This window comes from Haematobia irritans, chromosome 3, assembly GCF_050003625.1.
Source record: "Haematobia irritans isolate KBUSLIRL chromosome 3, ASM5000362v1, whole genome shotgun sequence".
Taxonomy (NCBI): domain Eukaryota; kingdom Metazoa; phylum Arthropoda; class Insecta; order Diptera; family Muscidae; genus Haematobia; species Haematobia irritans.
Genome location: NC_134399.1, coordinates 20,969,474 through 20,983,296, shown reverse-complemented (window position 1 = coordinate 20,983,296; position 13,823 = coordinate 20,969,474). Strand labels below are relative to the sequence as shown.

General features: G+C 31.3%; 1 protein-coding gene across 1 annotated transcript in view; it reads left to right on the top strand.

The window, feature by feature from the left end:
* LOC142228839 (uncharacterized) overlaps window positions 1-13,586 on the top strand; it is a 33,611-nt gene extending 20,025 nt beyond the window's left edge. Inside the window, exons 2-3 of the mRNA XM_075299358.1 lie at window positions 7,216-8,561; window positions 13,175-13,586. Of these exons, the coding sequence (XP_075155473.1) occupies window positions 7,244-8,561; window positions 13,175-13,440 (1,584 nt within the window). The 5' untranslated portion in view covers window positions 7,216-7,243 and the 3' untranslated portion in view covers window positions 13,441-13,586. The remainder of the gene's footprint in view (window positions 1-7,215; window positions 8,562-13,174) is intronic.
* Window positions 13,587-13,823: the final 237 nt, after the last annotated feature.

Sequence of the window (13,823 nt, the reverse complement as noted above, 5' to 3'; positions counted from 1 at the left end):
AAGGAAAGATAATTGTAAAAATGTTTCATTTTCTATAGTCACGAGAAATCAAGGTGTAAATAATTACCACCCTCATTACAAGCACTGGGAATTATTACCCTTACCCTGCTCTTCCTATTTGTTAGTGCCTTCTATACGTGTACACAATTTTGCGTGGCCTTCTTAAGGATTATCGCTGTTGTTGATTCGTAAACTCACAACACAACCAATACATTATTGTCATAATCCTTATTTACATGTGTCAGCAAACAAAGGATTATGTAAGATATTCATCAAATATTTGTAATGAAAATATATAAGAAGAACACATTCACCAGTTGCTTTTGTAAATAGTTTTTCTATAGGTTTTCATGCAATAGATGTGAATGCGGATAAGGTAAAACCTCAACAGCTGAATAATGGTTTTAAGGAAATTGCAATAAAACGAGTCTAGCAGGACTCCATATACACATATGCTTTGTGAGAGAAAATGATTTTTCTCTATCCAAGATTGTTATTCAATTGGCCAAAAGAAATCCTAATTGAAGAGTTTTAAAAGAGCTTAGCTATTGTTCACGGCAGGATTATATATCCCGAATAGCTATAGGCTATTATAACTATCTGAAAAAATGGAAGTCTCAGCTCCTAGTACTACGCCGTTATTCTGATAGTCCGTTTGCAATTATTTGTTGCTATCTATAATGTCTTGTCTATGGCTTCGTCTCAATTATTTCCTCCAAAAGGTGTTTAGTTCAAAATTGATGCTATGCTTGCAAAAATTTTCTGCTATAGATCTATAGCTAATAACGCTGATGGAAGGCACCGATCAATAAATAATAACTATTTAAAAATTGCAACAAACTGGCGTACCGCCATTCATCCTATGATAGGTCCGTCAGTGGTAATCTGCACCAAATTCCCATTGGACGGATTGTCCTCAAACTAGGAACAATATTTAATTTAAAAAATTTTTAATACAAAATATCGTCGGTCACTGAAATAGATCAAACATAGGAATTTCCATATGCAATGCCATTGGAATGATCACGGATATTCTTGATTAAAATTATCAGGAATATATTCAAAGCTGCAAAATTTTCTTCAAAGCATGTCCCCAAACTATGCACCCAGAGAAGGTATATGATCACCTCAAACTTAAAACATGTTTGAGCAAAACATGTTTGAGCAAAATGTTATTTTTGGGTGGTGACCATGTAACATGGTTTTCGCAACCATATTATTTTCTCGGAAATCATGTATCTGATTTCGGCAAACATGTTATATTTGACGAGAAAATAACATTTTATTGACAAACATGTTACATGGTCACCATACAAAAATAACATTTTGCTCTTGAAACATGTTTGAGGTGATCATATTCCTTCTCTGCGTGTGGACAATATTTAAAGTTACAAGTAGTCAAATACACAGTATAAGACAGGCCTTTTAAATGCCAACTTTTTATAAGCCAGTTTCGTAATGACTATTTTCCTTGAAAACTTGTCCTCAAACTATGTGATGTCTTCAACCTTTGAACTTAATTTACAGTCAACACAATTATACTTTAAACTAGCTCTAAATTAAGCATTATCAAAATGGTCAATGATGTCCCGAATGTGTGTCATAAACTATCTTTTATACAGAATAAATAGTTATGCCCTAAACTATGGAACGTCCCCATGCCCTAAAACTATGGAACGTCCCCAAACTATGAACAATCATTAAGTTTATTAATTTTCAAATACCCAGAGTCACCGTATCCATATGGAATGTCATAGAAATTATCAGGGATGTCCTTGATTAAAATTATCAAGGACATCCCTATGGCCAATATTTTGAAGTTACAAATTTTCAAATACACAGTATAAGATTGGTCTGTAAAATACCCACTTTTTATAAGCTAGTGTCATAATCATTGTTTTCCTCTAAAACTTGTCCTGAAACTCTGTGATGTCCTAAAACTTAGAATTTAATGTACTTTCAACACAAATATACTCTAAAATAGATCTAAATTAAGCATTATCAAAATGGTTAGGAATGTCCCCAATGTGTGTCATAAACTTTCTTTTATACAGAATATATAGGTCTTTGCTAACAAAGCATGTCCTGAAACTATGACACGTCCTCAAACTATAAACAACCAACCAACCATTATAAAATATACGATCCATATGGGATACTATTCAAAGGGTCAAGAATGTCCTTAAACGGCTGTCTTTTCCTCTAAAGCATGTCCTCAAACTATGGCCAATATTTAGCTTTGCAAATCTTTGAGCTAAACATAGAATCAGGCAGCACACATTGACTGTTTGGTCTAAGGAAACCAAAAATAACGAGCTCCTCCAAAGCTATCAACTGTAAACAATGTTTAGAAGTTAGACCTAGCTTAAAATTTGGAGATAAGTTCAGGATTGTTTTCTGCAGACAATGGGGTAGTAAAAGCCGACAACTCAACTACTAAGTGGTCACCATCGATTACCTCAATTCTTAGAGGAAAATGTATTTAATTTTACATAGTCATCTGAGGTGAATAATTAACTTGCATCCTTTATAGTATTCACCATTTTCAACATTCCCAATATTTGCCATCCACTGTTAGTGTATCCATGAACCAAGGTGGTATGGTATCACATTTTCATTACCGGTAATAACCAATAGATGTCGTTGTTGAATATTGTTCCAATCTTACACTAACAAAATAAAATAAAAACTGGTAGTCTGGAAGATATCTTACACCGATTATCGGTTTTGTCTAAAATCCTTTTTTGTTTCTTTGGGCCGGTGTTTTCAAGGCCGCAGAAACATCGAGTGTTGTGATTTCAATGTAAACTTGTCAATTTAATGCCAAATATAGACAGTTACACCCGGGTGTAGTAATAAATAGTCATAGAAAATAATTCCAAATAAATGCAACGTATATATGAATTAAAAAAATTAATTTATATATCTTTATTTATATTTTGAATGGGTAATATTAAATTTTTTGTTTCAAAAAGAGTTAACCAAATGTAACAAATTATTTAAATTTTGTCGAAAAAAATACTAAATCCATTCCAGAAAAATTGCGAATTTTATGAAAATATTTGAGGTCAAACGTTGCAGACAAGCGTTAAACTGCATTAAAAATCATTAAAAAATTATACAAATTATTTATTGGGCAAAATATTACAAACATTTTTAATGCATATCCAAATTCATTGCAACGGCTGTTGAAATAGTGGACATCCGTCCTATGACATGTTAAATTCATCGTTTATGCGCCAATTTTGTACCACTTTCGGATCCAAAACAATATTTTCCCTACTTTTTTGGCGACACTTGTTTGCTGAGTATATTTAGTCGCCATGTAAACCGATCCCAAGGTTTACTTGCGGATCCTCTTGGAGTAGCAAATTTCATCCCATCCGGTTGAAATTTGGCCCTCATAAATTTAGCTCATAATTTTTAAACTTTAAATTTTAAAGTTTTTCTATTTTTAAAACCTCCTCTATATAAACCAGAGGTGTGCACGTGACACGAAATTGTCGTGACTCAGGCGTGAGTCACGCTCATGTCAACGTGATGATTAACAAACTAAAATGTCGTGCGTGAGTCACGAAAACAATATCTTCGTGAGTGTGCGTGAGTAACGAATTACGCAAATGAAAATAATCCCGCTCTCCAACATAAACGCTTAAAAGTTTTGTGACCAAAAAATATATTAAATTTTCTTTTAATTTTTATATTTTGTGGGTGAACCGGTCATCCGGTATACTCGTATGTATTTTAAACAAAACTATCTACCGGGTTAGAAAAATAGCCCGGTTTTTTTAGACCGCGTACACCCGACTTTTAATAGAACCGGTTTTTGGATCACTCTATATATCACTCATTGGAAAAAATCATTTCTGAACTTGCAATCATATCAGTGTTGCCATTTCCCCAAAAAAGAAACACAGACATATTTCTAAAGTACCTTTTGGGAATTCTAAACTGCTGAGTCAAATCTGTTTTATTGCTACTTCAACTTTATTCTTCTTTGTCGATTCACTGAACACTGACAAATTTTCTAATGAGGTATCTTCTTCTCTGGTTATTTTTGATTTTCCCCTAAGGGGAATCCCCTTAATAAATTTGATTTCATTCTCGTTACACAGATCGTAATAGTAAATTATTTGAAATATTCAATGTGAGAGAACGAAAATGAATCAAATTTATACCTGTCTCAACAGCAACACTGTGCATTCAGAAATGGAAAATTCAATGGGTGAAAGATTGACAGTCTGTTTCTGTATGTCAAACGAGCTCTATCAATTCAATTCAATTCATACAGACCAATATCTCTGCTTCCAGTAATTGGTAAGCTATTCGAAAAACTCTTTTGCAGAAGACTGAAATCATTTATTCACCCTCAAAAAAAATTGATTCTCTAACATATTTTGCAGGAAGCACATATATTATTGGATACTGCCGAAACATTAATATGTTTCTTTTGTGTGAACAAATTATATGTTTGGTAGCATTTTGAGTCCAAAAATATTATATGCTTGGAAGAATTTTGCCCAAAGAAGATTGTGCTCATTCCCTCGCATAATTTTCACTTCCACGAAATTTTTTAGTTCTTGGCACCTTTTTCGGTAATACAAATAATGTTGAAGAAATTATTCAATTTTATATTTTTTTTTTAATTTTACCTTTCGCCTGCACGGAGAATCGAACCGAGGACCATACAGTTTGTAAGCCAACACACTATCCACTGGGCTACGTAGCTGTTATAGTCACCAGTAGAAAATTATCGTTATAAGTTACATATATATGGTATAGTTTGCAGCGCCCTCGAACCCATGCAAACAACATTATTTAACAGAAACATACATTTGTTGGCCACGTGGAGCAGTGGTTATCATGTCTACCTTGCATGCAAAGGGTCGTGGGTTCAATCCCTGCTCCGACCGAACACTTTTTTTTATTTACACATTTATAGAAGACGTTGGTTCGTTAAAAGAAATCGTACGTTCCGATTTCTTTTAACGAACCATGAAAAAAAAATTGCCCATAATACCAAAATGATGAACAAAACACATGTCCACACATACATAAAATGCTGCTCTCAAGGCGAAAATACATGCTGTTTTTTTTCAAATGTTTATTCTCTTGGTTCCGAATGTCTATTCTCTTTACTCCGAATACTCATTCTAATATTCAAATTAAATAATATTTAGACTTAAGCATATCAATTTGTTGGCCTTATCATAAAAAAGTTTTCCGAAACAACATACAAGCGGTTTCACAGAAATTGCTCTCTTTCGATTCTTTCTCTGTGTTATGTTGATATCTTTCGTCAACTCTACCGGTTTCCATCTCTATTTCATTCTCTGTACTCTCTCTCTCTCTGTCGCTCTCTGAATAAAATATCACAACATATATATGTTTACTAGAAATTTGTAAATTTATATATGTTTACATTCACACATATTATTTTTATGAAACATTCATGCCCCAAACATAATATATTCTAACATATTAACATATGTGTCCCAAACATTTATTGTTAGTTTGAGAACATTACATGTTAGCACTTAAATATATTGTGTTTAAAAATTGTGCCCGAAACACATTTTGTTTATATCGGAACATATGAAAAACATATTTTTCTAACAGTGTTGTCTCGAAAAATATAATACCGGATCATCAATTTGGATTCCGGAAAAAGCACTCGACAATCGAACAAGTACATAGAGTCACCGATAATATTGAAAAAGCTTTCGAGAAAAAACAAGTTTGCTCTGCTGTATTCTTGGACATTTCCAAAGCCTTTGATGGAGTATGGCATGATGGTCTCCTTCTAAAGCTCAACAGATAACTTCCAAAGAATTATTGTGAGATTCTAAGCTCATACTTGAGTAATCGATTTTATAGAATATGCCATGATACTGAATTCACTAATCTACATCCAATTTATGCGGGGGTTCCGCAGGGCGGTATACTTGGACCACTGCTGTATCTACTATACACTCACGATATGCCTGTTAACGAAGATTGTTTCATTGGAACATTTGCTGATGACACAGTTCTAATGTCCTCTGGAAAAATACAAATGTATCCGTATATAAGCTTCAAGCGTCTTTAAACAAGGTACACGAATGGACAAAAGACTGGGGTCTAAAGCTCAACAGTAGCAAATCTGTTCATGTTGACTTTGCGAAAATCGGCTCAAGTTACAAATCCCTAAAAATAGGCAATGAACAAGTTCCTTTTCCGAACTCAGCAAAATATCTTGGTTTTACACTGGATTCAAAATTAAATTGGAAAATTCATATTGATAAAAAGTGTGAAGAACTAAATATTAAATACCGCAAGCTAAGTTGGTTGATCGGAAAAAATTCAGTCCTCTCCACAGATAATAAACTCTTAATACATAAACAAGCATTAAATCCAATATGGATTTATGGTATTCAGCTATGGGGATGTGCGGCAAACAGTTCTATCGAAAAAATACAAAGGTTTCAAAACAAAGTGATAAGAAGCGCAGTAATCGCTCCAAATAGTGACCTTCAGCGAGGCTTAAAAATGAACACAATCAAAGAGGAAATCTCTAGATTTGCAGAAAAACATCTTATCCGCCTCCAGAACCATACTAATCGCGAAGCCCGAAATTTACTCCAAACGTCCAATCAACATAGAAGATTGCGCCGTTTCAAACCACACGATTTATTAACTCGCTTTAATATATGAATGCCTCAATACCAATGAAAAATTTACAAAAATTGTCCTAGTTCGACTATATGAGACTTAGGATAACATATTTTAAATTCAATAAATCTACTGATGTTAATAAATAAACTATTGGTTAGTCACTTCTTCATAATAGAGACTAGTTGTAGTATAAGTTAAGCATCAAATATGTATTTGCTTAAATAAATAAAATGGAGATAAAAAGCTGAATTTATAATCAAAAATTAGCTGTTTCTGTGCATTTCAGTCGATCGATAGTCGTTCAGTCGTTCGACATAGAAACAGGCTGTGAAATAATATACAACAGCGACATCTATTGGTTCTTGCCGGCGATGTAAATGGGGCACTTTTGGAAATTAGATGTCCTTTCCTGTGGTGAAATAGACTAAGTGTATTATGAATCCACCAAACTAGGTTCTAAGATTAGCTAAATTGGTATAACCGAATATGACATGCAATATTCGGCAAGCCATCATTCATAGGCATCTACTAAACACAATATTCCTTTTCTTTCATTTACAGAATTATTTACTCATATACTCACCATTCGATGCTAAAGTGGACTCTTCAACAACAACGCAAATCTCTTCAGCTTCTATCTCACTCGTCTATCTCTGGCTCTACCCAAGAAAATTCTAAACATTCAAAAATTAAAAAACAAATTTCTCGCGGAAATTATCGCTCCTCTAACGAATTTACCTCTAAAAACGCATCTCTTAAAATGCCAACAATGACTCATACATTAGAAAGACGCCTACATCGTCGCTCTTTGGATAATCACCTCGATAGTGCTTTGGACGAAAGACGTAGATCGCGAAACTCACTTACCGGAAATCATAATAAGGAAAATTTTGGTGTACATTTTATGCGGCAATCCTTTGGAAATACCAGTTTAAGTGCCTTGCAGGATTTGAGTAACGGTAAAAGTCCTAGACGATCCATGGACGAAACACCACCAACGGGGCCCACCATTAATATTAAGAGAAGAAATCTACGACGTGCTTCATTGCAATTGGAGAGAACGCCCAATTCCAATGAATATCGATCTCGGTTTTCTGATGATTTTGCTCCCGATGATGATATTACTCCCTTGTCTCGTTTAAAGTTTCGCAATAAAATTAAAGAAGATTCTCTATCGTCATCTAGAATGGGTGATGCTACTTTAGATCGTATGCTTGATGCCATTATTGAAAGTGCCCGCAAAGATGTCAAGGATGTATGCCAACAACAAACACCAAATAAAACAAGAGATATGGAAAAGGAGCAGGATAAAGATGAAAGCATTCATGAGATGGAAGTTCGTACACCACAACATTTGAAACGTCAGAGGGTAGTTCGTAGGAAAAATCCCAAAAATACTGATAAGAAGACATCGAAAGAAAATCGCAAAAGCCGAGTGGAAGAGAATACCGAAAATCATGAATCTACACTGAAAGAATCAAATACAGATGCAGAGGCTCCATTGCCTCCTCAACGAGAAATGATCGGTTTAACTTTACCCAATGGTATACCTAGCCCTGAGACTCCTACTTTTCTTAAAAATCCAAATCACACCTCACTTTTGAATATGGATACTCCGTTACAAAATTTAACTTTTAATGTAGGCGATAACGTTCAACACTGTAGTACTCCTACTTTAGGTGAATCTCAAACTATTAAACGTTGCCTGAGTTTTTCATGTGCCAGTGAGGAAGATGACGATGCCAGCTATTCGACAAGTAAACGTGGATCTGTAGGCTCTTCCATTGGCAGTTCTAGTAATGAAATACTAAATGGCAGCTGTTCGTTGAACTCTTTGGATATGGGCAGTGGTCGAGGATCTGTGGATGTTGCCATCTACTTGAACAAAGACACTTTAAATGTACATGGTGAGTTCCAAGTTTAGAAACAAAATTTTACAAAAGGAAATGAACGAGGAAAGAAACTAGGATCAGAGGGTTAAGTAATGCAAAAATTTGAAAGACACTTTGATGAGATTTTGAGAGGAGTTAATTAGACTGTGTTTTTCAAACTATGTTCGGAATAAAAGATGTAGTAAGTCCCAAACTATGAGCTGTCCTTAAATTGTAGTTTGTACTCAAATCAATAATGAAACAATGAACGGTCTACAACTTGCAATTACTCTCAAACTGTTTTTAGCCTTCCTCAAACTGTAGGTGGTTCTCAATATACAGTTTAGTTGTCAAAGGTATCTCTTAAACTGTTGTTTGTTTCCAGGATGACTTCTCAACATTGGAGTTTTCACCATTAGAGTAAGAGAATTATATTTGCCAACATGCGAATGTCTTTTAGCTGGATGTTTAGTAGAACACCTTAAAATATTTGAATACTTCGTCAAATTGCGGGTTGTCCCCAGAGCTTATCCACAAATTTCCCAATTGGTTTCGAAGCAAATTTATAAGTCCTCCTTAAGTCCTTGCATTTAAGTCCTCTTTCAAATGTATTTTGAGTTGTATTTTTGTTGCCGAGATGTGACTGGCAGTGTGGCAGAAACTAGATATGATAGGAACTTTCTATCATTGCCGTTCAAATTATCGAGTTTCTCCACTGGCGTAGTTAATCTAAGGCCAAAGAATGTTCAAATTTTCTGATTGTTGGCTCAAGTCACAGATTTTTTTTGCAAAAAGTCGAACTGCCTCATATTTGCGAACTATCAAACACCATCTCAACTTTTGGAGATATTGCAGAGGGCACTTCCAATGGAGGATTTCTACAATAATAGTAATCTTCAAACTATGAGTTGATCTCAAAAATAATTCGCAAATTATATAATCCTTATAAACTATGATTTATATATATAAACTATGATTTCGAGTAGTCTCTATATACAAGTATCTCCAATATTAGTTTGTTCCCCATTTGTCGAATATTGCCCAATATATATGACTCTATAGGCTTGATAATATCCAAAACGGATGTACAAATGGTGTACAATCAAATGCCATACTTTGTTAAACTGTATTTTAGGCTTAAAGCAACCTTTTTTTTAAAACTATTTGCGTTTTACAACTATTCCACATTTACAAATTTTACTTTAAATATTTTGTAGAATTGTTTCATACTTCCCAACCATCGCTGAGAGCGATATCTCTTTCTAGAGTACTTTATTCAGTAGCGGTTACTTATCGATAACGTATGCAATAGCTACCAAAGCAATACACAATCAAATGTTTCCTTTTCCAAATTAGTAAAAAATTGTAGCGAATTTTTCTAGTCCTTTTTAAAATGCAGTTTCAAATCCTCTTTGAACTTATTTAAATTAATTTTTAATTTGTTGCCAAGTTGTCGAATATCCACCAACATAGATAACCCTATAGGCTTTAATTGTATTTTCAATCCGTGAGTTGTCATTAAAGTTTGTTTGCAAATTATCGAGTCATCTTTAAACTGTATTTTCGAGTCATCCTTAAACTGTAAACGTGTGTCCCCACGCAATGGTTATGGTTTGGTCGGGTCTTAAACAGACAACATACTACATCCTAGTCAAATTGTGAGTTGTACAAAAATTTGTCACCAAATATTTCTAGTCCTTTTTAAACTGCTGTTTCGACTCCTCTTTAAACTATATACGAAGCAATTTTCGAATATTCCCCAACATTTTTAGATAACATCTACAATGGATATCATCACATCTCGTAGTCAAAATTTAAGCATTTTTAAACTTTGAGTTGTATTTAAAGTTTATTCGAAAATTAACCAGTCCTCTTTTAACTGTATTTTTGTCCCGGAATCGACGAATGTCCCCCAAGAAGAAAATACCGATTCAGCATACTTTTACAACTATGCATCTCAAATAAGTCCCATTATCTTTGAGTTATTTAGTTAAATATAAGGGAACCACCGTGGTGCAATGGTTAGCATGCCCGCCTTGTATACACAAGGTCGTGGGTTCGATTCCTGCTTCGACCGAACACCAAAAAGTTTTTCAGCGGTGGATTATCCCACCTCAGTAATGCTGGTGACATTTCTGAAGGTTTTAAAAGCTTCTCTAAGTGGTTCCTGTGCAATGTGGACTCGGCTATAAAAAGGAGGTCCCTTGTCATTGAGCATTACATGGAATCGGGCAGCACTCAGTGATAAGAGAGAAGTTCACCAATGTGGTATCACAATTGACTGAATAGTCTAAGTGAGCCTGATACATCGGGCTGCCACCTAACATAACCTAACCTAACCTAATCTAACCTAACCTAATCTAAATATAATTTATTAAGCTTAATCTGTAAAGGGTCTACAATCATAGTTGCCACAGTTGGTAGAATTCTATACAAAATGGTGGAAATAAAATTTATATAAAATTTTCTATTGAAATAAAATTAAGACATAGTTTTCTATAAAAATAAAATGTTGACAAAATTTTCTATAAAAATAAAATGTTGACAACATTTTCTATGAAAATAAAATTTTGACAAAATTTTCAATAAAAATAAAATTTTGACAAAATTTTCTATAGCAATAAAATTTAAACAACATTTTCTATAGAAATAAAATTTTGAAAAAATTTTTTATAGAAATACAATTTTGATAAAATTTTCTATAGAAATAAAATTTTGACAAAAATTTCTACAGAAATAAAATTTTTACAAAATTTTTAATAGAAATAAAATTTTAAAAACAATTTTCTATAAAAATAAAGTTTTCTATACAAACTAAAATTTTGACAAAATTTTCTATAGAAATAAAATTTTGATAAAAATTTCTATAGAAATAGTATTTTGACAAAAATTTCTATAGAAATAAAATTTCGTCAAAATTTTCTATAGATATAAAATCTTAAAAAAATTTTCTATAGAAATAAAATTTTGACATAGTTTTCTACAGAAAAAAATTTTTGACAGAATTTTCTATAAAAATAAAATTTTTACATAAATTTTAATACGAATAAAATTTTGAAAAAACTTTCAATAGAAATAAAATTTTTAAAAAATTTCCATAGCAATTTATTTTGACATAGTTTTCTATAGATATAAAATTTTAACAAAATTTTCTATAGAACTAAAATTTTAACAAAATTTTCTATAGAACTAAAATTTTAACAATATTTTCTCTAGAAATAAAATTTTGACAAAATTTTCTATAGAAAAAAAAATTGACAAAATTTTCTCTAAAAATAAAATGTTGACAAAATTTTCTATAGAAATAAAATTTTGACAAAAATTTCTATAGAAATAAAATTTTTACAAAATTTTCTATAGAAATAAAATTTTACCAAAATTTTCTATAGAAATAAAATTTTTAAAAAAATTCTATACAAAATTCTATAAGAAAAATTCTATAAAGAAATAAAATGTTGACAAAATTTTCAATAGAAATAAAATTTTAAAAACAATTTTCTATAAAAATAAAATTTTGAAAAATATTTCTATACAAACTAAAATTTTGACAAGATTTTTCATAGAAATAAAATTTTGACAAAATTTTCTATAGAAGTAAAATTTTTAAAAAATTTTATATAGAAATAAAATGTTGACAAAATATTCTACAGAAAAAAATTTTGACAAAATTTTCTATAGAAATAATTTTTCAACAGAAATAAAATTATGAAAAAACGTTCAATAGAAATAACATTTTGAAAAAATTTCAATTGCAATTTGTTTTGACAAAATTTTCTATGGAAATAAAATCTTAACAAAATTTACTTCACAACTAAAATGTGAACAAATTTTTCTATTGAACTAAAATTTTAACTAAATTTTCTATGGAAATAAAATTTTGACAAAATTTTCTATAGAAATAAAATGTTGACAAAATTTTCTATAGAAACAAAATTTTTACAAAAATTTCTATAGAAATAAAATTAAAAAAAAAAAAATCTATACAAAATAAGTTTTGAGAAAAAATTTTTTATAGAAATAAAATTTTGACAAAATTTTCAATAGAAATAAAATTTTAAAAACAAAATCCATACAAAATAAATTTTGCGAAAAATTTTTTATAGAAATAAAATTTTGACAAAATTTTCAATAGAAATAAAATTTTAAAAACAATTTTCTATAAAAATAAAATTTTGAAAAAAATTTGTATACAAACTAAAATTTTGACAAGATTTTCCATAGAAATAAAATTTTCTATAGAAATCAAATTTTGACAAAAATTTCTATAGAAATAAAATGTTGACAAAATTTTCCATAGAAATCAAATGTTGACAAAGTTTTCTATAGAAATAATGTTTTAACAAAATTACAAAATTACAAATAACAAAAAAGAAATTAACAAAGAAGAAATATTTTTTTTATAATAATCACAAAAATTTTGATCAAACACTGCGAAATAAAATTTTTGTGTTTGGTAGTGTTTTGGTAAACTATTTTTGGCTCGAGTGCAACCGTGTCTAAAGTCCTTCAAAAATCTGTTTTCAATAAAAATGCCTTCTACGTTTCTTTCTCCTAAAATAGTTTCTTATTTTCCATTTTTATAAATTATATTAAAAAAAAAAAAAAAACTTTTTTCCTAATTTACTTAATTCCTTTTTTTAATTTTTCAGTTATTCGTTGTCGTGACCTACAACGCCCCAATGGCAATACATCTACAAATCTTAATGCCTATGTCAAAGTGGCCTTGATATGCGGAGAATCTCAAAATCAAAATCCCTATTTCCAACGCACCGTAGTTCATCGCCATTCGAATCGTCCTTATTTCGATCATTGCTTTAAATTTGATCTCTCAGAGTTGGCAGCAGCAGTTGAGGAAATCAAACCAGAAGATCGTTTACAAATGTCTGTCTGGCATAGGGATCGCCAGCATAAGTGAGTATGATCGTAGTTTGAGCAAAAACAAATGGAAAAGCTTCTGTTGATCAAAAAAAAAAAACTAAATGTAAACCGCTTAGAATTTATATACAGAATTTGGAAAATTATTTCTTAATTAAGCTTAAAATTTTAGAAAACCAAAAAACAAAAAAAAAAAAAACGAAAAATTATATAATTAAACTTTTTTTGAAAAACCACTCAAAAACCAAAGTGTTTTTTTTACAAAATTTATTTAAGCGGTAGTAAATGGCTTTTATTTTAAAATCATGGAATTGAAACTTTTAATTACTCTCCTTGGTGTAATCATTTCATGGGTTTTGGTTCTCATTAAGTGTTAAAATATTATCTTGCCCAACTACTGGGTCTTCATCCTTTTCCCTTACG